The sequence below is a fragment of the Bombina bombina genome, chromosome 2 (genome assembly GCF_027579735.1).
Source record: "Bombina bombina isolate aBomBom1 chromosome 2, aBomBom1.pri, whole genome shotgun sequence".
NCBI classification, from domain to species: Eukaryota; Metazoa; Chordata; class Amphibia; order Anura; family Bombinatoridae; genus Bombina; species Bombina bombina.
In genome coordinates this window covers 229,787,708-229,812,538 of record NC_069500.1, presented here as the reverse complement: position 1 = coordinate 229,812,538, position 24,831 = coordinate 229,787,708, and the positions used below count along the sequence as shown (strand labels likewise).

Sequence of the window (24,831 nt, the reverse complement as noted above, 5' to 3'; positions counted from 1 at the left end):
CAAGGATACTTGGGAAAAAACACCTGTAAGCAATTAGGTATCTGCATAAAAGAAGATGTCCACTGAGGACTCCACATGCCCTGATGATCCCCTGTAACACATACTGGAGGTGGGGGAGAAACGTGCGTTGGCACTATGTGTTTTATGAGAACCCAGGTACCTGCTGAATGTACCGTGGGCCAGGATTTCTAGTGCACCTGTCTAGACCTTTTCCCTGAATCTCATGTTTCTTCAGAGACATTTTGGCTCTATACATGCAGCTGTACATTTCAAGTGAGCTACGAATTCTTCTGGTGTGACTCCGACAGTGGAGTAAGTGGTTTGAGGAGTGTGCTATTGGAGTGCAATGGAAGTTGTGCCTATACGATAGGTGAATATACGATGCAAATTCGATTCAACTGGATCCTCCTGTCTACAGCCACTCACAGTCCCTGGTGACGCTATACCACTCCCACTATTGCTGACGTCACACGCCAAGTAATCATCACAGGTGCTTGCAAGCTGAAGACAAGTGGAAAAAACAAAAACCGGAGGACTTAAGCTAAGTATATGCCGTATATGCTGTGTTTTCCAACTGAATTGCTACACTTGCTAGAGACTCTTTATCCAGCAATACTAATTGCGGCACATTTATTTGCCTTAAGAGGAGATTCCCTGGTACATACAAAGAGTAAAAAAAGCGCTTTTTGATACAAAATATAGTTCACCTCTGTTTGGATTGCAGCCATACGTATCACATGTATTTTGCCTACTTATCATAAATGTCCTATAAACATTAGATTTTTGTAAAATTCGCTATAAACATAAGTTTCTTGGTTAACCCCTTACTGTTTATAATGTCTTTTTGTGATCTATAGTATAGGGAAAGAATTAGGTCTCAGTGCACTTTAAATGTTTTAGATTTTGCTGTCTGTAGTGGTGACTGAAATTGACAGATAAGATATCGCTATATACTTAAATGTGTTTTTGGGAACTTATTATTAATAAATTTTTGAAAGTCTTTTATGTGTGCCTTTTATTCCCTTGCTGTTCTAGGGTAATCTCATATACCCTGGTATTTTTTCTATCTTGACTATATATTTTATATTTACTATAAGGGTGGCACCATTCAAAGCAAATTAGCAATATTACCTACTCTCTCACGCCCCCTAATTTTAATATGTATTTATATGTGTATTCATGTAGGTAAATACATATATAGACATAAAAATACATTAAATACATCTGTACACACATATATACAGTATATATATATATATATATATATATATATATATATATATACGTATATACACACACATACGTACATAGATTTAGACATGTGTATGTATGCATATATATGGTAAAGCGCTTTGCAGCCCTTTATTTTATCAATATATACCATCTATCTTTGAGCCCTTACAACTTTTTTTTTTTTTTTTTAAAGGACCACTCAATGCATAATTAACACGTACATAATAAAAAGACATTGGTTTAATACCTACTCTGAATTTCAAATAAGCAGTAGATTTTTTTTCTGACAAATTTATTTTTTCTCCCATTTTCCAGTCCCTTGTATCCTGACAGACATCAGCCAATCACAGACTAGTAAACGTATACCTTGTGAGCTTGTGCACATGCTCAGTAGTATTTTGTTCCCCAGAAAATGTGTATATAAAAATTTTGATAATGGAAGTAAACTGGAAAGTGTTTTAAAACTGCATGCTCTATCTGAATCATAAAAGTTTATTTTGACTTGAGTGCCCCATTAACTATTTTTTATTAGACAGTGTTTATATGAGTTTAACTGTACTTTTGCATGTATTTATGTTGTGTTTTATGCAACTTTTTTTCTTCCATTACCGTTTATGCGAGCTCTGAATTTGCGCTAAATGAATGCACGTTAAATCCAACTGCATTCAATCGAATGTGTTTACTTTTAACTTGTAATACGCATGCAAAAAGCCGAGAAATACCCCAAATCACTTGCACACACCACTCGTAATCTACTCCTAAATTATTTGCGGCTATTTCAGTTAGTTATTATTAATACATTTCTATGGGCCTTTTAGCTCATGAAATATAGTCAGGTTAAAAGGACACCATTTTTTCACTAAAAAATGCATTTTAAAATGTATTGATTTTTTTAAATTGATGTTTTGAATAAATCTCTCATTAGGATTGTCTCTTTAACCAACATAAATTTGTCCCTATGAGCCAATGAGAAATGCAAAATGCAGTCTTGGCACTTACTATTTAAATATAAATAACTTTTACTCAAACATTTTTATTCAGAAAGAATTCAACATATTTAATTGTTGTTCTTTTGCATTCATGACAGAGCAAAAGTGAGTGTAGTGTGTCTTTAAATTGCTTACATGTGAATGGGGCAATCACATGTAATACTCTCTCTTGTAATATAAATTGAATGCTTTTACCCCAATGGCTGCGTATATCATGTCTGCTGAGCCAAAAGCCTTGAAAAAGGGAATCGTGATATTTGCCATTTTTCTTTTATAAATATGAAGAATATATGAAATACTTCCTTGGACTTACCTCCAGCATTTGAGTTTAGCAGCTCAACTTTAAAAGATTTGGCCAGTTCAGGCAAAGAGTTATCAGTTATGTTAACAGAAATATATTTGTGTCGTTCTCCTGGTGAAAATTCTAGAACGCCTGAGGATTCCTAATAAAAAACATTAAACTTTAATATATTTATATTGAAACACATTAAAGGGACATTAAACCCAATTTTTTTTCTTTCATGATTCAGATAGAGAATACCATTTTAAACATTTTTCTAATTTACTTCTATTATCTAATTTGCTTCATTCTCTTGATATTCTTTCCTGAAAAGCATATCTAGATAGACTCAGTAGCTTCTGATTGGTGGCTGCACATAGATGCCTCATGCGATTGGCTCACCAATGTGCATTGCTATTTCTTTAACAAAGGATATCTAAAGATTGCAGCAAATTAGATAATAGAAGTAAATTGGAATGTTGTTTAAAATTGTATTCTCTATCTGAATCATGAAAGAAAAATTTGGGGTTTAGTGGCCCTTTAACCTAGTTGCATAGTCAAAGTAGTTACCTCATAATCCTGAGGACTGAATGCTGTTATTCCTTCAGTCCTGTACTCAACTGCAACATGCCCAAGAAGTCCTTGAGCACGGACCACTATAAGTTTTACCGATCCTATTTCTTCTTTTACTGTTATAGTTGGAATAGACTCAGCAGGAACAATTTTATCCCCAGGTTTTGGTGGAGTCACAGAAAACTGCAATAATCCTATAATATGAAACAAACATTTTTTTTAACAATAAAAAAAATATTCATGGAAAATATTCTATTCATTTTAAACGATTAGCCAAATTCCATTCTACCAAATTTCTGGTGGGGGTTTTTAGATAAAATATTCAACTGTTATATTTTCTGTTCCAATCTGAAAATGTTGCTTTTTTCAAAAAACACAACCTTGCAGTAATGTGTACTATTGTGTACCAGGAATGTATAACACCTATAGAACCCTAATGCAATTAAGAACTTTTTTAAGATATCAAACATCAAACCAAACAAGACACAGCCTCCAATCTTGTATGTTAAGAGTTAAAATGAATAGGATGCTAAAATGCTAAATAAAACTATTCTATAGTAAAGACTATACCAGAGCTCACATAAAGCAAACTAGATAGGCCACGCATTACCTTTTTACCTAGCAAATCATCAGTGAATTAATCATTTAGGGATAGAATAATGTTTTGGCATCACTATAATTACCATAAGGGTGGTCACTAGCATTGATAGTAATAACTTCATCTTTTTTTTCTGGGTCTATGCTTGCTCCGCTGGTTGGAGTAGATCCAATCTTTCCGTCTTCAGATACAACAGATACCAAAGTAACACGGAAGTGTTCTGCAAGCTCAGGGATCTCATCATCAACAACATTCAGATTTAAGACCTATTACAAAAATATATACAATATAAATTAGGACTTTTTTTATCTACAAACTAATCATACAAGATAGGTTACATGCAAATACATGATATGATATTTGTAACAGTATATTTTCTCTTAGGTCTATCATGGTCTTTATTTCTGCAGAATTTACCATTTCTAGTAGTTAACCCATTTATTACTGGAAATTTCAGAGAAAAACTTGACAAAAATACTAGAGAATTTTTCGAATTTTTTTGCTATTACTCCATATAAGCAAAAATAGAGTATTGTTTTTTGTTTTTTATTTTCCTATCAAAACGATATACAGTATATATATATATATATATATATATATATTTATATATTTTTTTCCCATCATATTCCTGCCAAAAGTCAACGTTTTCACAAATGTTGGGTTTCTCACTGAAATTATTTACATACTGCTTGTGCAGTCATGATACAAATGATTGTAAAAGCTTCTCTGGGATCCCCTTTATATGTAAATAGCAGACATGCATGACTTTGCCATTGGTTTTTGGTAAATTGAAGGTTGCTAATTGCAGCTGCGCACCCCAGTTCTTAAATCCCTGACAGTGAATGGGTTAATTAATTAGCTGGTAAGGAAAATACTATATTAGTGTAGGTATTACCCTCCTACCTGACACCTCCCACCTCCATGATCCACTCCCAAACAGCTCTCTTACTTCCCCCATCCACACTCATCCCTACTATCTTAGGTACTGGAAAACAGTCTGCCTGTATGCAGTTTTTTATTATTATTTTTCTACAGTGTAGTGATCCCCCCTCCATGATCGCTCCCAAAAGGCTCTCTAACTCTACCACCTTACCCTATTGGCAACTATCTTTGGCACTACCAGGTATCTGCCGGTACCTAATTTGTGTGTATTTTTTAAATTAATATTTTTTTCTTCCGATATCAAGATAGCATTAACTTTCTTCTCCCCATAGACCTCAAGGAAGTGTGTAAACTGAAAAAAAACTAACACTTATCGCTCGTGTGCTAAACCTACACCACGTTAGACCAACTGTGCTAACCCGAATGTAGTTTTCTTAACATCAAAGAAAATGTTCTATATATATATATATATATATATGCATTTTTTGTAAAATATATATCTATACCTATATATAGTATTCAAAGTCAAGGAAACAATGCAGTACTCACCGTTTTTTTTTCAATAAATAAAAATCAGCTTTATTGAAAAATGTTAAAATTCCATATCCCAAATGTTTCAGTGTTCATCTGACACCTTTTTGAATGGGTCACTATCCTAAAAATTACTGTAAACTAAACACATCCACCACACCCCTATTTATACCCAATTCTAAAATGATTCCTGTTTGCTGTATCCAATCCGGCCAACCGCACACATCTCACGTACTATGCTGAATGTCAACAGAACTGCATGGCAAATTAGACTATCCAATCACGGTCGATCACGTTACGATAACGTCACCGCTCTCAATATTCAGCATACACGGCACACGGTTTGTCCGATCGCATGCAGCAAACAGCTGATTCTTCAATTTAAAGAAACAGTCTATCATTACACAAACCAACTAAATCCTAACAAGTGATTTAAAAAAAACTGCTTTTGAAGATACAGGTACTAAAGTTTACTGGCCATTCCATATCTCAAGGAGTATGGTAAAGACTTATATCAGTGTCACAGACTCAGAACAGCATATCATTGGATCATAAGATTTTCATTGGCCCACTATGTAGATATCTCATCCGTGCTCCCTCAGCTAATTCATAAAAATAGACTGATGTCTTGCATTGCATTGGGTCCTTTTGGGGCTACAGTATCCAATCAGTAAATCCATTAGGTTTCAGTTTGGAGCAGCTTCTTATGCCTATCACCTCCTCTTTTTAATGGAGGTATAAAATCTATTAGCATTGTGCATAGCCTAGCTGCTGCATGTCCAGCCTGTAGAAAGTGATGTGCCACAGGTTGGTCCGAAGTGCCCTTTTCAATGGCCTCCCTAATGGTGCAGCGATGATTTGCCATTCGCTCTCGGAAGGAAGTTGTAGCCTTACCCAAGTACACCAGGAAACATGAACAGGACAAGATATAAACAACATAGTCACTTGCACATGTCAATCTGTGTCTGATTTTGTATTGTCTACCATTGAAGGGATGGTGGAATATAGGGCCCGTGATCATGCTGTTGCATGTTATACAGTCGCTGCATTTATAGCAGCCCAATTTTCTTCTTCCATCCAACCAAGTTGTCTTCTGGTAGCACCTTATTGGATCATTATGGACCAACAGGTCCTTCAGATTTGGAGCTCTTCTGTAAACCATTTGTGGTGCTTCCATATGTGTGAATGGCAATGGCTTGTCCATCCGAGCAATATCCCAGTTGCTTTTAATAGAATTTTCCAGCATCCTGTGTAGGGGGGGTGTATGTGGTAATAAAGTTCAGAACATCCTTTGAGCTTTCCTTCAGGTTATCTCTGTTAAAAAAAAAACCTTTGTGTGCTAAGCACTTTCCCACCTGGGTGCTAAGCTGTTTAGAGGTTTTTTTTTTTATTATTTAGTTTTTTTAAAATATTTTTTTTTTACTTTTTTTTCTATTTTTTCAGATCCCCAAAACTTACACTGTTTGATAGGTTAGACGATAACCTCTCCAATGGTGGGTCTTGCTGGTCTGTAGCTGCTTAGATGCCTGAAATACAGGCTTCTAAGCAGCATTTCCTATACTTAACATTGTGGTTTTTAAATAAAGTTGCGCGGTGACGTCATCACGTCATTGCGCGGTGACGTCATCACGTCATTGCGCGTGACGTCACCCTGCATAATGTGAAGTCCCGGCGATACCTGTCACTATACAGGCCCAATCGCTGGGGTAAGAGTGGGTGGGAGCCCCCAGATCTCCCTCAAGGTGGGAGGGTGCTGACGGCTCTGAGCCATTGTTAGCACTTGAGTGGGAAACTCTGTGACGGCTCAGAGCCGTCGTTAGCACTGAAAGGGTTAAGCAACATGGTTTGAGTCTGTGTTGTGAGCTTCACAGATGCTTCTTCATTATTCTTCCATCTGTAGCCCCTCATCTTTAATTTTTCTTTCATAGCCACCTCTTGTCTGGCCCTGGTGCTGTCCAGAGTATTATTCCATGCCACCCTCGTGAGTTGAGAGGAGATCACACCCCTCTTCTGATGTTCTGGATGAAAACTGCTGGCCATTAGTAAAGTATTTCTGTTGGTTGGTTTTGAGTACAGCGAGGTACCAAACACATATCCATCATCCTTTTTAACTTTTAAAATGTTGAGTTCCAAAAAAACAAAATTTATGCTTACCTAATAAATGTATTTTTTTCTGGATATGGTAAGTCCACAGCTTGAGTAATTACTGTTGGGAATATCACTCCTGGCCAGCAGATACCGCTGAAGAGGAGTTATAGAGGAACCGCAGGGCACTGCATGTCACGCCATTGAGGCTTGGGTCATAGCAGGAAAAAGCTGAGGTATTATTTTAACAGCATCATCCTGAGAGACATTAGGCTCAAAAATGTTACCTTTATTTTGCAAGGTTTTCTTGACACATGAAGAACAAAATTGCATAGAAGCTGCAATTTGTGCATATAAACATAATAAGCATGAATTCATGAGAGCAGGCTCTTGCTCCATATCAGGCATGTTGTGAAACAGTAAATAAACTTCTATGGATAAGTTTCAAAGATTTTAATATTCAATTAAAATAAATCAAGGAAAAAATACACTTTAAATTTTATCCTAAATTAGGATCGATCCCCAGCTAAAATTATGTTAAAAAAGTTAAGAAAAAACATTTAATAAACATCAAATAAACTGCTAAAATACCCCTCAGGCAACCCCACACCTTAATTACTGAGGTGCCTTACCGCTACCAATTAAGACCGGATCACCCAGAAATGGAGAAAAACAACTTTTTCCTCAGAAACGTTATGAAGTAAAGCCGGTCATGTGACCGCAACTGCGGAGCTCAAATTACTGCTGCGACACAGAGAGGCACTAAAAATAACTTCCTGGTACACTGAGTACCAAAAATAACCGGTTTTTCAAACCTGACAGTTTAAAATGTTGCATTGTTTTATTTTAAAGCAAAGGCGGAATGAATAAGCTGCTGAAATAGAAAATTCAGCCTTGCTTTCAGTTAAAATTTGTATTGTTTTATCAAGTAAATATGTGTCAGAAAATAAAGCCTAATAAAAACATTTTACCCTTTCTTTTTAAAAGAATTTAAATGTTAGTCTCACACATGCTACAGTGCCTGCTTCATGCCCCAGTGTAACACATACAACAGGATTATCTATGTCCTAATAAAAAAGCAGTGTCTTTTAATTTGTTAAGTGCATGGTCTCCCCAACTGGAAGAAAAAGCACTTATCTGCTCCGCTGTCCGGCATGTAGACAGTTACAACGTATGAGAGGACACAGTTCCTCACAGAGACCTTTGAAAAAGAAAGAACAGAGTAGCCAACTCTGGCTTTCTAAACTAGGGCAGCAATTGTTAGGAAAACACATTAAGTACCTCTTTACAATTTCCTAACTGCTTTAAAGCCACCACTACCCGACTGCAAGGAATGACATGGAATACGGCTATACCCCAAAACTTGTTTGTAGATGAAATCAAAATTTTTCTTCAGACACCTAAACTTCACCTCCTCCATGCACCGAAGGCAAAGAGAATAACCGGGGGTTGTGGGTAAGGGAGTGAAACTTAGCAGTTTAACTGTGGTGCTCTTTGCCTCCTCCTGCTGCCCAGGAGTGATATTCCCAACAGTAATTATTCAAGTCGTGGACTCACCATATCTTAAGAAAGAAAAGGAATTGAGACTACGCTATACTCAAATTTAAAGCGTATTGGAGACTCAAAACTATTAAGATTGTTAATCCATACTTCTAAGTCTTCAGCAGACCCCCTCCATACCAAGAATATATCATCAATGTATCTCACATACAATTTCACATTGTCTGATGATTGGGGTTTCATGATATAGGTCTCGTACCACAGCATATAAAGATTGGCATATGCCGGTGCCATGTTGGAACCCATAGCCGTTCCTGCTGTTTGTAAATAATAATCACCTTCAAACTTAAAATAGTTCCTTTATAAACAAAATGATAATAATTCCAGCAGGAACTCTATTGGTGGACCAACATATGCAGAAGAAGAGCTTAGCATGGATCTGACAGCCTGCACTCCCTCAATATGGGCAATGACAGTATACAGGCTGTCCACATCCATGGTAACCAGGATATCATCACCCTCAAGCCATCCAACCGCACTTAGGGCTCGATGATTGAAAGCTCTCTGGGCTGGCGAGATTATTAATGAATGCTCGCCAGTCTTTCTATTTCCCTGGTGGAATGATCTAAAGCCATTTTCTACCCTGAAAACAGGGTGTCTCACTAAGGGGCGTATACTGCATTTTCATATGAAATGTGCACAACAAAATTTGTATTTTAAACATTATACAAAACAAATATTTGAACCATTCACACAAAAATAAGCAGGGAAAAATTGTATTGTTAAGGTGCATCAAAAATGGTAACAAAATTCTTCACCAAAAATCGTATGTTTATCAAAAACATAAAATTAATATGTAATTTACACAGGAATAAATCAAATTAAATATGCACAGCGTAAATCGTAATTGTAGTACACTGGATGTGCAAAAATCACACAGAAATTTGAATGTATAAATACAAAATGCAAAGCATAATTGTTGTTTTTTCGTAAAATGGGCTGAACATGGGTGTTCCATGGGCGTATATGACAATGTTTCACTAATCCCAGCGTAATTCTATAAAGATTTTCGCACTGCAGATATCACAGTTTTTTCTCGCCAACTAAAAGTTGGCGAGCTTTTGTCAAAACAATACGAACACTTATAACCCCAATAGAAAAACAAATGCATACTAAAATATAGGCGAATGTAAGATGCTATAAGCAGAAAGCAGTGTAATGTGAGTTATATTGGCTGCAGGATTTTAATTTTAAAGTGCTCCCCCTGCTCCCTGCTAACTTCGCACTAAGGAGCGAAGTTTCCCTATCCAGCGAGCTTCATTACTTTTAATAGAAGCCATCTCGCAACTCGCAGGGACTGCCCCATTTTATGATCATTGCACTGGGGCAGCCCTGCGAGTGTCAGCGAGAAAAAGAAGGTTTGAGCTGGCGAAGAATATATCATCGAGCTCTTAGTCTCCTTAGTAGTGTGGAAGAGTGCAAAAGAAAAGAAAAATAATTTTTGACCACTGGTTGCAGATTGAAGCCAATAGGGTCAATTTAACATGGTGCAGACAGACATGATCCGATGTCCGCCGCACATTGATAAATGCCAACAGCATGTGCTGTCTGCATTTATCATTGCACCAGCAGTTCTTGTGAACTTCTGGTGCAATACCACCCCCTGCAGATTTGCGGCCAATCGGCCTCTAGCAGGGGATGGCAATCAACCCGATCATATTGAATTGGGTTGATTTTCGGCGATGTCTGTCCGCCACCTCAGAGCAGGCGGACAGGTTAAGGAGCAGCGGGGCAACAAGCTCCATAAAAGGCTTAATAAATAGGCCCCAATTAATTCAGCTATAGGTGAACACAGCGAGCCCCTGGCAGATACAATAGGTTTGCCAGGAGGATTCACCAAAGATTTATGTACCTTGGGTAAAAAATATAACACCAGAGTTACCAGATGATTAGTTACCATATAGCCAAATTAATTGTCATCAATGGCACCAGCCTCAAAACCATACCTTAGTGTAGCATCAATGATTTCTTTTAAATCAGAGTTAACACTCTGCTCATATGTGTGCTACAATTTAGCCACCAATCAGCAAGCGCTACCCAGGTGCAGAACCAAAAATGGCTCCTAAGCTTACATTCCTGCGATAATGCATACATAATTTATTAATGCAAATAAAACTTTATTATGCAAATTATAAAATTCATGGCTACTAAAAAGGTGGAAACTAATTGGCGAGGAGTTGATGTGTCTAATATTTAGGATAAAACTGAAATGAAGTGGATCTTTCATACATACATAACAATAATACCATTTTTGGTTCAGCACCTGGGTAGCGCTTGCTGATTGGTGGCTACATGTAGCCACCAATCAGCAAGCACTACCCAGGGTGCTATTGTAGCACACATTTGAGCAGTGTGTTAACTGTATGCTGAGTGGTCATAGTTTGTATTTGTTTTATGTCCCTGCGATTTGTAGTCTGTTTATACCTGTATATCCTTTTTAAATTTAATAAATATTTTATGATATCCCTGCATTTCCTGGTAGGGGCCTTATACCAAATGTCTACAAACTAAGAGCTGAGTCATAGCTCTGTAAAGTTTGAGAACCACCGTGTTTTTGGATTTTTTGCATTACATAATAGACTTCACTACTGTTTCTCTCTCTCTCTTGGAGGTTTATTTCTGGATAAACAAAGAAGGCCATATTACAAGTGGAGCGCTAAATATATCTTTCATTAAAGTTGTCAGCAATGCGAATGCAAGGTGTGTGTTCCCAGTAAATATATATCTATATGCTTATATACATATGCATTTATCTATTAATATGTGTATATACACATATTAACATATATATATATATATATATATATATATATATACTGTGTATATATATATATATATATATATATATATATATATATATAAGCATATATATATATATATATATATTTACTGAGAACACATAGTCCCCATAGACCACAATGTAAAGGCACTTTTCAGTGCATTTTTTTTTCTAACACCCCCCTCCTGCCAACTTAACCCCCAAAATACTACCTAGTGCAGTTGTTTTAATAAGAAATAAAGATGCTGCTATCTTAATTTTTTAATAAAATACACTACACTGTATTCTGGGGGCATTTGGGGCACATTTATAAAAATAACCAGAGATCTGATCTCTGGCAAATGTTATAAGCGCTAATTGCTACCGTGAGTTTGCCCATTTGCGGGCCAGCAATAATTTAGTGCTCCACTTGTAATCCACCCATATACAGCCTTTTCTCCACAAGCAACATATTTATATTACGTACTATATCCATATTGTTTTTTGCAGATACACTATCTTTTACTTTGTTGGATTTTTTTGGTGTATTAGAATATTTTGTTTGAACCTTATATTGGGCAAGATTACAAGTGGAGCTCTAATTAATTGCGCACACATAAACAGACAAATTTGCCCGATAAATAACCATCCATTAAAAGTGGCTGGGTATTACTGCCGCGAGCTTACGGTAGCAATTAGTGCTCCGAAAATTAAAAATTAACCAGAGATCAGATTTCTAGTTAAATTAAAAAATATCCCCCAATTGCCCCCCCAAAAAAGTATAAATTGCACAAAGTCGTTTTTAGGGGTTAAAGTTGGTGGGTGAAGGGTGTTAGAAAAATAACGGCACCGAAAAGTGCCTTCACATCATGGTATATGGGGAAATGTGTGTCCTCTGTAAATATACAATGCTCGCGCAGCCAAAAGAATTCACCTGGATGCAGCGAAGAACTAAATTACAGAAAATAATAAACAAATTACAAGATTTTTAAACTAATTACACCTAATCTAAACCCCTAACAAAATAAAAAAGTCCCCCCAAAATAAAAGTATTAAAAAAAAAACTAACCGCCCGCAATAAGTATTTTTTTTAAAAAAACTAACCGCCCGCACGACCCCCACAACGCAAAAAAATAATTTAATGACTATGCCCCCTAACCTAACACACCCTAAATTAACCCCTTAATTACATTTAAAAAAAATACTACATTACAAATAAAATAAAAATTACATTAAATTATTCTAAAATTACAGAAAATAAAAGTCTAACATTACAAAAATTAATAAACCACATTATCCAAAATAAAAAAAATTAAACTTAATCCCTATGAAAATAAAAAAGCCCCCCAAATAAAAACACCCCCTATTCTAAGAATAAACTACCAATAGCCCTTAAAAGGGCTTTTTGTAGGGCATTGCCCTAAAGAAATCAGCTCTTTTACATTAAAAATATACTAAGCCCCCCTCTAACATTTAAAACCCCCCACCCACCAAACACCCCAAAATAAAAAAACCTAACACTAATAAACCTAAACTACCCATTGCCCCTAAAGAGGCATTTGTATGGGCATTGCCCTTAAAAGGGCATTCAGCTCTTTTTTTACTGCCCATAAAAGGGCATTCAGCTCAAATTGCACAAAAAACCCTAATTAAAAAAAATAAAAAAAATAAAAATATTTTAAAAAAACTAACACTTAAGCCCCAAATAGGTACTCACGATTTCTGAAGTCCGGCGGAGAAGGTCTTCTTCCAGACAGGTCCATCATCTTCATCCACAGCGAAGGCGGCGCGGAGCAGAGATGCAAAGTGGTTTTCCCAGATGTGGCGATCCTCGGCAAAGGCGATCCTCGGCAAAGGCGATCCTTGGCGGCGACGGTCCTCGGTACATCAGCCAATGGCATCTACTTATCAAGCCATCAACCGGAAATACGTTGGAATTCCGCAGCGTATTTGTGTCGAGCCTGATTCCCCTTAGTTATCAAACCCTACAGACTGGCAAAAGTAGAATTTTGTGACGTAACATACGATCCACCGGGCAAAGTCCGACACAGATCGATGCTTACGTCATAACAGATGCAAATTCTGCACTATCTGACTACTTTTGCTAGTTAACAAATTCCTAACAGGTACACTCGCCACTATTCTGGCCCAGCGTACCTGGTTTTCAATCCACCGCCCTGGAGGCGGCAGATACCATAGGAATCAATGGGAGTCTGAAAGCAGCGAAAGCTCATGTTCGCTGCTGCCCGATATCCCATTGATTCCTATCGTAATGTTTACACCTAACACCCTAACATGTAACCCGAGTCTAAACACCCCTAATCTGCCGCCCCCTACACTGCTACATTATACTTATTAACCCCTATTTTGCTGCCCCTACACCGCCGCCACCTACATTATACTTATTAACCACTAATCTGCCCCCCCTACACCGCCGCCAATTACATTATACTTGTTAACCCCTAATCTGCCACCCTGACACCGCCGCCACCTACATAAAGTTATTAACCCCTAATCTGCCCCCCTACACCGCCGCCACCTACATTATACTTATTAACCCCTAATCTGCCGCTCCGACACCGCCGACACCTATATAAAGTTATTAACCCATATTCTGCCCCCCCTACACCGTCGCCACCTACATTATACTTATTAACCCCTAATCTGCCACCCCATACACCGCCGCCACTATATTAAATTTATTAACCCCTAAACCTAAGTCTAACCCTAACCCTAACACCCCCTAACTTAAATATAATTTAAATAAATCTAAATAAATATTCCTATCATTAAATAAATTATTCCTATTTAAAACTAAATACTTAAATAAACCCTAAGGTAGCTACAATATAACTAATAGTTACATTGTAGCTAGTTTAGAATTTATTTTTATTTTACAGGCAAGTTTGTATTTATTTTAACTAGGTAGAATAGTTACTAAATAGTTATTAACTATTTACTAACTACCTAGCTAAAATAAATACAAATATACCTGTAAAATAAAACCTAACCTATGTTACACTAACACCTAACACTACACTATAATTAAATTAATTCCCTACAATAAATACAATTAAATACAATTAAATAAAATTATCTAAAGTACAAAAACAAACAAACATTAAATTACAGAACATAATAAACAAATTACAAGATTTTTAAACTAATTACACCTAATCTAATCCCCCTAACAAAATAAAAAATCCCCCCAAAATAAAAAAGCCCTACCCTACACTAAATTACAAATAGCCCTTAAAAGGGCCTTTTGCGGTGCATTGCCCCAAAGTAATCAGCTCTTTTACCTGTAACAAAAATTACAAATCCCCCCCAACATTAAAACCCACCGCCCACACAACCAACCCTACTCTAAAACCCACCCAATACCCCCTTAAAAAAAACTAACACTAACCCCTTGAAGATCACATTGCCGGGAGAAGTCTTCACCCAACCAGTCCTCAACGAATCCGGCAGAAGTGGTCCTCCAGACGGGCAGAAGTGGTCCTCCAGATGGGCAGAAGTCTTCATCCAGACGGCATCTTCTATCTTCATCCATCTGGCGCGGAGCGGCTCCATTTTCAAGATATCCGACGCGGAGCATCCTCTTCGGCCGACGTCTAATTGTTGAATGAAGGTACTTTTAAGTGACGTCATCCAAGATGGCGTCCCTTAGATTCAGATCGGCTGATAGAATTCTATCAGCCCATCGGAATTAAGGTAGAAAAAATCCTATTGGCTAATGCAATCAGCCAATAGGATTGAAGTTCAATCCTATTGGCTGATCCAATCAGCCAATAGGATTGAGCTCGCATTCTATTGGCTGATTGGATCAGCCAATAGGATTGAACTTCAATCCTATTGGCTGATTGCATTAGCCAATATGATTTTTTGTACCTTAATTCCGATTGGCTGATAGAATTCTATCAGCCAATCGGAATCTAAGGGACACCATCTTGGATGACGTCACTTAAAGGTACCTTCACTCAACAAGAAGACTCCGGATGAATATGCTCCGCGTCGGATGTCTTGAAGATGGAGCCGCTCCGCACCGGATGGATGAAGATAGAAGATGCCGTCTGGATGAAGACTTCTGCCCGTCTGGAGGACCACTTCTGCCTGTCTGGAGGACCACTTCTGCCGGATTCGTTGAGGACTTCAGCCCGGTTGAGTGAAGACTTCTCCCGGTAAGGTGATCTTCAAGGAATTAGTGTTAGGTTTTTTTAAGGGGGTATTGGGTGAGTTTTAGAGTAGGGTTGGTTGTGTGGGTGGTGGGTTTTAATGTTGGGGGATTTGTAATTTTTTTTACAGGTAAAAGAGCTGATTACTTTGGGGCAATGCCCCGCAAAAAGCCCTTTTAAGGGCTATTTGTAATTTAGTGTAGGGTAGGGCTTTTTTATTTTGGGTGGGCTTTTTATTTTGTTTGGGGGATTAGATTAGGTGTAATTAGTTTAAAAATCTTGTAATTTGTTTATTATTTTCTGTAATTTAGTGTTTGTTTTTGTACTTTAGATAATTTTATTTAATTGTATTTAGTTTAGGGAATTAATTTAATTATAGTGTAGTGTAAGGTGTAATTGTAACTTAGGTTAGGTTTTATTTTACAGGTACTTTTGTATTTATTTTAACTAGGAAGTTATTAAATAGTTATTTAACTATTCTATCTAGTTAAAATAAATACAAACTTGCCTGTAAAATAAAAATAAACCCTAAGCTAGATACAATGTAACTATTAGTTATATTGTAGCTATCTTAGGGTTTATTTTACAGGTAAGTATTTAGTTTTAAATAGGAATAATTTATTTAATGATAGGAATATTTATTTAGATTTATTTAAATTATATTTAAGTTAGGGGGTGTTAGGGTTAGACTTAGGCTTAGGGGTTAATAAATTTAATATAGTGGCGTCGGTGTAGGGGGGCAGATTAGGGGTTAATAAATATAATGTAGGTGTAGGGGGCAGCAGATTAGGGGTTAATAAGTATAATGTAGGTGGCGGTGGGCTCCGGGAGCGGCGGTTTAGGGGTTAATACATTTATTAGAGTTGCAGTGGGCTCCGGGAGCGGCGGTATAGAGGTAAAACAGTTTAGTATAGTGTGGGTGTTTGGTGACAGTATACCAATAAAGCTGTGAAAAAGGCGAAGAGCAGCGAGATCGATGACTGTTAGTTAACAACAGTCCGCTGCTCATCGCCCCGAGCGTATTGGTGCCGTCGAATGCAAGTAAGTTGACGGCTTGACAAATAGATGCCAATAAGATTTCAGTTGCTCTCATCCTATTGGCTGTTCACTAGCCAATAATATTTCACTTGCTGTTGGTTTCAGTGTGCGGCGGACGATCGCATGAAGAGGAGCCTCCACGCTGCAGAGGAGCACCACCGCCAGGGACAGCCACTGAGTACCGTTGCCGGGGATCGCCGCTGCCGAGGATAGCCACACCTATAACACCACTCCGCATCTCAGCGCCACTTTCGCTGTGGATGAAGATGATGGAACCGCCTGGAAGAAGACCTTCCCCGCGGGACTTCAGGAACCGTGAGTACCTATTTGGGGCTTTAGTGTTTGGTTTTTTTTTTTTTAAATTAGGGTTTTTTGGGCAATTTGAAAAGAGCTGAATGCCCTTTTAAAGGCAATGCCCATACAAATACCCCTTACGGGGCAATGGGTAGCTTAGGTTTATTAGTAGAAGCAATTCAGAAATCCAGCACTTCAATCCTTGATAGGGTGCATACTGCAGTAGGATTACTGCAAAAATCCTCAAAGTAATATAGAACAAAAGTAGCAGACGCACCACAAAGTCCTTATGCAGAGGTTCTCTTTATTGTCACAAACTGGGAGCCAGGATGTTTCGGCATCAAGCTATGATTACGGCTTGATGCCGAAACATCCTGGCTCCCAGTTTGTGACAATAAAGAGAACCTCTGCATAAGGACTTTGTGGTGCGTCTGCTACTTTTGTTCTATATTAGGTTTATTAGTGTTAGGTTTTTTTTTATTTTGGGGGGTTTGGTGGGTGTGGGGTTTTAATGTTGGAGGGGGATTAGTATTTTTTTTAGGTAAAAGAGCTGTTTAACTTAGGGCAATGCCCTACAAAAGGCCCTTTTAAGGGCTATTGGTAGTTTAAATTAGATTAGGGTTTTATTTTGGGGTGGCTTTTTTTTTTAAAAAAAAAAGGGGGTATTAGATTAGGAATGTTTCTTTTTTATTTTGGATAATTAAGTTTTTTTCAGTAATCTTAGCTTTTTTTATTTTTTGAAAACTTTGATCTTTTAATTTTTTGTCATTTTAATTTTTGCAAAGGGGGATAGGGTCAGTGGGACAGGGGGAAGGGGGATGGGGAAAGGGGGATAGGGACAGGGGGATAGGGACAGGGGGGATAGGGACAGGGACAGAGGAATAGGGGATAGATGAATAGAGTGATAGGGATGGATAGGTATATTTCTTTCATTAAACAGTTTGACCCGTGTACACTAGTATACATATATATATATATATACTGTATATATTTATGTGTTAATATGTGTATAATACATAAATATTTCAATTTGCTGTCCATCCCTGCACGACTTACCCCCTTCGCTGCGCTAGGTTCTCATGCTGTGTCTCACGGAATGAGAACGAGGCTCCCATTGGAGCCTAAGGAAGTGCGCTTTCATGAGCACAAAGCTTCCGTGCAACGCTAACACTTAACTTGTAATATCAACGCACATTTGTGAGTGCTGGTATTACTAAGTGGAGCGCAAATATTGCGCTTGCATAAGTAATATTTTGTGCTCCACTCATAATCTGGCCCACTATTATTTGACTTTCTATATATGAGTGTAACAGTTTATTTTAATGCATTTATGTTGTGTTTGGTGCAACTTTTTATTTAGCCTTAGCCCTTTAAACAAGAACTTCAGTCACGCTAACCCAGCGTGTTTTTTTAGGAGGAAGATTTTGGGTTTGTGATATTAATATGTCTCAGAAGAAAGGAACCCTGACTTTCTAGTTTAATTATTTATTGCCATGTAAGTTCTCACTGTTCTGAACGTGTTATAATATTGAGACCACACTGTAACAATTGTGTTCTATATTAACAGGTTTGTTACTGTGCAGTCGCAATATTATAAGTATAACAAGTTCAGAACAGTGAGAACTTATAGCAGCAATTACTAAATAAAACTAGAAAGTTGAAGCTACTGTTGTCTATGAAATATTAATATCACAAACACAAAATCTTCTTCCTAAAAAAAAAGAAAGAAAAAAACATGGCAAAAGCAAAGTACACAATTTTTTAAATGACCACAAGACTTAAAATACATATTATAGCATTATACAATAAAACACATATAAATAAAACATTGCATATGCATGTATATTATACCTACATCCTCATAGCTCCTATAAGTTTAAAAGTATGTTGGTGGAGATAACGAATACAAAGGCTTCCCGGGAGTTTCATGGGCGTTTCATGGGAGTAACTTGTATTTTAATGAGGAAACATTGCTGTGAGTTTCTAATTTTTAATACACCTTTTGCTGATTCTGAGATACCTACTCCTTCCTATGGGAGACACATCACCTCTCATTGAAACTAGGGATGGACGAATGTGATTATATATGAATTTGAATGTTAGAACAAATGTTATTGTAGAAATTTGATTTACATAATAGAATGTTAAGAACGAAAAAAAAAATTTAAATTCTATTATCGAATGTTATTTACAGTTTTTGAATGTCACTTTCGAATTCGAATGTCACATTCGAATTTGAATGTCACATTCAAATTTGAATATTACATTTCTAAAACACAGTTGTATACTAGAAATACTATTTTGAATTTGAATGTGACAATCGAATTTGAATGTGACATTCAAATTCAAATATTACATTTATAAAACACAGTTGTAGAATAGAAATATTATTTTGAATTAAAATATTAGATTTATAAAACACAGTATTAGACTAGAAATACTATTTTGAATTTGAATGTGACATTCAAATTTGAATATTAAAGGGACAGTCTACACCAGAATTTTTATTGTTTTAAAAGATAGATAATCCCTTTATTACCCATTTCCCAGTTATAATAATATACTTTTAACCTCTGTGATTATCTTGTATCTAAGCCTCTGCAAACTGCCCCTTTTTTCAGTTCTTTTGACAGACTTGCAGTCTAGCCAATCAGTGCCTGCTCCCAGATAACTTCTCGTGCACAAGCACAGTGTTATCTATATGAAATACGTGAACTAACACCCTCTAGTGGTGAAAAACTGTTAAAATGCAATCTGCAAGAGGTGGGCTTCAAGGTCTAAGAAATTAGCATATGAACCTCCTAGGTTAAGCATTCAACTAAGAATACCAAGAGCACAAAGCAAAATTGGTGATAAAAGTAAATTGGAAAATTGTTTAAAATTACATGCTCTATCTGAATCATGAAAGTTTATTTTGGCCTAGACTGTCCCTTTAAATGTATAAAACATAGTTGTAGACTAGAAATACTATTTCAAATTCCAATGTCACATTCAAATTCGAATATTACATTTTTAAAAATTGAATGGGATATAAAATACATAGCTAAACATTCTATTATTCAAACGAATATTTTCGAATGTTATTGAAAAATTCGAAAAACAAAAATTAGAAAATAGAATGTTAGAATGTTATATAAAAATTTGAAATTAGATTTTAACGAACAAATGTATCAAAATTCCTTTTACATTTCAATTTTTTTTAAACATTTACCCATCCCTAATTGAAATAGAGAGGGTCAGTCAACTTTCTTAAATATGTATCGCCGGACCCACGGATTGCGAGACTGTTGAGGCCAAAAATGGCCATTTCTTGTGGGTCTGACAATGTTTTGATCATCAGGGCCATAGAGAAAACAATAAAAAATAAACATGTTATTGCTTATCACTTCTACCTCCCACTGTGAGTGTTATTTCTTCTGCTGGCTAATTTTACACAGCTTTCCTATAGCCAATACTTAAGTATAGAGATTTTCAGTATAGGTAGGGATACCATAGTTAAAAACAGCTATTGCAAACACAATATAAAGGCAAATGAGCTATAAGTAAGCAATTGAATACACTCCAGCAAGTACAATGGATCACTGAGAACATATTAAAGGGGAGGAAAAAAATATGGTAAACTTTAAGAACACAGGAACCAGTGGGCATTTCCTGAACATGACAAGGTGATATTTCATTCAAGTTTATATCTAGCAAGGTGGAATATTCTAGGAGAGTTGTATTAGTGGTGATTAATGTCTCTAAGAATTTGCAAAATTTCCTTTAGTTAATTACCTATGTGCTTATAAAATAAGAAAAGAAAAGAAATATTAGCTCAACTTAATATATCTCTCCATACACATTTAGCTGTAGCAAGTAAATAAATATTTATAAATTCTGTTATATGTAAAGGATGTATATACAGGTATAGTACATGCAGAATGTGATCCTTTGGGAAATATTTTTATAATCACAAGATATAAATATTACATTTAAAGAATTAACAAATTTATAAAAATAGCAGAATAAAATCATAAATGTAGAACAACACAATGTCAGCACAATTTTCGTTTTAGTACAAACCCTTGTGATTTAAAACAGTACTGTACCTTGGATCTCTGAAAAGGAAGAAATGTGCTATTTCCACTGATACTAGTAAAATCAGCTGCTGAATCATTCCCACTGACAGCATCCATTTGAGTGATAGTGTAAAAAAGATGCACAGTGTCCAAGGCTCCTCTTCTACGTTCTATAACACATGATATGGTAGTACCTTCCTCTGCAGACTGCGAGAAAATGTTAGATCCATGTTAAGATGGAAAATGATAGCACAATACATTTTAGCTAGGAACAAATGATAGAAATATAGAAACATCAATGAATAAGCATGATGCATACTATTGTTTTATATAAGAATAATATCTTCAGTCATGACTTTCATTAGTAAACATCTGAGATCTCAAAGGTTATGTAGTCCAAAATATTTTTCAGGTAATAGACTGGTCCAAATAAAAGTATACAAAATGTAGTAACCAATCTCATTAGCCAATCAGAAGAGTGGGTCAGCTTAGTTTTGACAGCCCACTCAAGGATAATTGGGGTTACCAGTTGGAGGGGTTGAATGGGGCTGTTTAGAATTAAAGGCAGATGAGACTGTAAGGCTAGTAGGTTTTGAGGGATTGAATCAACCATTATTGTTACCTGTGGGAGACAAATGTTGTGGTACAGTTTAATTACAGTGTGGGGGATTGGGACAGGTAGTAGCTGTTCAGTTGTGATACTCCCTCATGACCATCAGGATCCACTGTTATTTAGTAAACTGCATATAGCAAACTGTCATTAACAACAGTGTAAGCATAATTAGGCCACTAAAATAGAGCTGGTATGAGAGATCTGCAGTAGTTAGATTTTGTTTCATACATCATTCTAAAAGCTATGACAAATATAGGAGGAGGAACTCCCTGGAGTATAAATTAGTTTGTTTAGTGTGGGACACAAATAATAGTGAGCATACTAAGGACAGAATATATGGTTTTATTCTTAATGCAGGAGATGAGAATACAGCTTGAGATATGGTTGAACGGTACAGTTTGATAAAGAAGAATCAAGATGAGTAGTGTACTATATGCAGTCCCATCAACAAGCAGATACACACGAAACAGTCATTGGCGCAATATAAAATAGGTGTCACAGTTACTGGCTAATATCATTGTCCACTTTACTAGCTTGTCCACTTTAAGTTTCCTAGGTTAGTTACACTCCCGTTTCTGATATCATACCTTCAAATACAATTCCAGCTGGGGTATCCTTGCTTATTATGCTAGCTACTCTGCAAGCAACTATATATCAGGCTGTCTCCCTGCAGCACTCTAGGAAACTTACCTTTCTCCTTTTACAACCTCACCTCTTCAGTGGAAGATTTATTACTGCATTTTAGCTCCAGTTGCATTTGCCGGTCATCAGTTCTCTCTTACCATCTGGCAGTTCTCACATAATATTTGCTCCAGATCCTGAGAGCAGCAGTTCTAAGGGTAAACTGTTTTCTCTCACTGCTGTATTGTACTTCTGTTCAGCTGTACTTTATCACCTGTTTCTGTATAGCTGATATTTCACTTACGAACTGCAGGTACTGATCCCTGTGCTAAAGGGATATCACCTTTTTGGCACTTTAAAGGGACACTGAATCCAAATTTGTTTTCTTTAATGATTCAGATAGAGCATGACATTTTAAGCAACTTTCTAATTAACTCCTATTATCAATGTTTCTTTGTTCTCTTGTTATCTTTATTTTAAAAGCAGGAATGTAAATCTTAGCAGCCAGACCATTTTAGGTTCAGCACCATGGATAGTGCTTGCTTATTGGAGGCTGACATTTACCCACCAATTAGCAAGCATAACCCAGGTTCTCAACTAAAAATGGGCCGGCTCCTATGGGCTCGATTTATCAAACTTTGTTCAAGATCGCCGTTCCGTTCTCCGTCAAGTACTCTTATTATGTATCCCATTCCTGCTTTTTAAATAACGATAGCAAGAGAACAAAAAAAATTGATAATAGAAGAAAATTCATGAAAGAAAAAATGTGGGTTTAGTGTCCCTTTAATACCTTGCAATATATGTTCAATTTATTTAATTTATAAATTCTGTACTACTAGGGTTTAATCCTCCTCCGGCATAGTTTTATCTGACATTAGTATTTCCTGCTCAGAACCTAACCTCCCTCAAATTAATGGATTACGTTATTTTTCTTTACGTTTCATTTAGCTTAAATGGGTCCATTGTACGTGGTTCAGCCACATCTCTTACCTCAGGAATGCAAGGTCCTGTGAATCCAAACAAACCATTAGCATTGTCACTTTTCTGAATTTGGATCAATGCTGTTGTATTCTCTTCAGGAATTCGAGCACCACCATGAACAGATACCAGCTTTAGTATAAAGTTTTCTTCTCCCTCCTCTTCACTGTCATCTCTTGTAGATACAATAAATGACTTGTGTGTCTCTCCTTGCCTGTATTCCAAATATCCAGAGATAGGGTGTAAGTCATTCTTTGCTGGAGTGCCATGAAGTTCTGTCATCTCTGCTTGAGACAACTTCTGCTGATAAATTCTCACATCCTGCATTAGTCCTGTGTATCTGTTCTCTCCTTTTATTCCTGCACCAACTCTAAAGGTCCCAGCACCTGATCAAAACAAAAATAAATTATTATTTAAATACAACATTTTTAAATATGCTAACATTAGAAATGGTATTGCAAAAAGATCACTAAAATAAATAAATATATTATTTAAAATGAGAGCTAAAAAGAAAATACTGCAGATCCCCCAAACTGTTCCTGTTTGAGAGGGACAGTCCCTCATTCTGAGCTCTGTCCCACTGTTGCTCTGAGACAGACATATGTCTTTATTTGCAGAATTTCCCTTAGACCCACCCATTGACCAGACACACTCACAAACTGCCCAGACATGCCCACTGACCAACCACTGACACCGATAACAACACCCACTATTCACCCCCTCCTGACACTGCTCCACCCACAAAACATCGGCCATCCTCCTCAACTTCCTGAGTTTTGTGTACATAATTCTTATGAATACCAGTTTGCACAACTTTCTCTTCAATTGTTTAATAATTAGTATTAGCTTGTACATGTTGCCATTAGTACCAGTTCCCCTATCAATATGGAGATAATCTCACAGCATGCAAATCCCCTCCCCTCTTAGGGTAAGATTATGAGTGGTGCGCTAACAGTTACACGTGAGTGAAAAGGGGTTTATCTCGGGTGTTTGGGCATGTCGAGTGTATCACTCGTATTACAAAAGTAAAAGTTGAAAGTATTACAAGATATATATATATTTATATGTGTGTATCTATGCATTTACAGACATATATACACAAATATAAACACATAAATACGTATGTACACACATATAGTCAAGCAGATGAAAACATTAAAAAAAACATATTTATGCAATATTCATATTTAATAAAGTGTCATACTGTATATTTACTGTAAATATTTCACATTCCAATGTTCTGCAGACAGCAGAATATGTTCTAAGTATGGAAAAAGTTAGCTTATCCTAGTGAATATAGTGTATATATGGATATACTAGTGAACTGAACAATGTAAAACTTCTACGCTTCCATCCCAGAGGTTCCCCTGCTGATGCTGTGACTGGGCAGGAGGAAAAAGGACAAAATACACACAACTTGGTCAGAATCAATCAACCAATAAATATATTGATATATATATATAGATAAATGTTTCAATAATGTAATTATTTTTGTCGCAAGCAAGTCCTTCCTAAAATATTTTGTTGTGAATGTATCTCTTAGTACAATTGGTGTTTAAGTGCAC

The 24,831-nt window shown here is 36.6% G+C and overlaps 1 protein-coding gene across 1 annotated transcript in view; it reads right to left on the bottom strand.

The window, feature by feature from the left end:
* Nucleotides 1-24,831, bottom strand: part of ADGRV1 (adhesion G protein-coupled receptor V1) — a 1,190,013-nt gene that overhangs the window by 970,509 nt on the left and 194,673 nt on the right. The window contains 5 exon segments of the mRNA XM_053699719.1: nt 2,536-2,665; nt 3,073-3,269; nt 3,759-3,939; nt 21,085-21,261; nt 23,279-23,652. Of these exon segments, the coding sequence (XP_053555694.1) occupies nt 2,536-2,665; nt 3,073-3,269; nt 3,759-3,939; nt 21,085-21,261; nt 23,279-23,652 (1,059 nt within the window).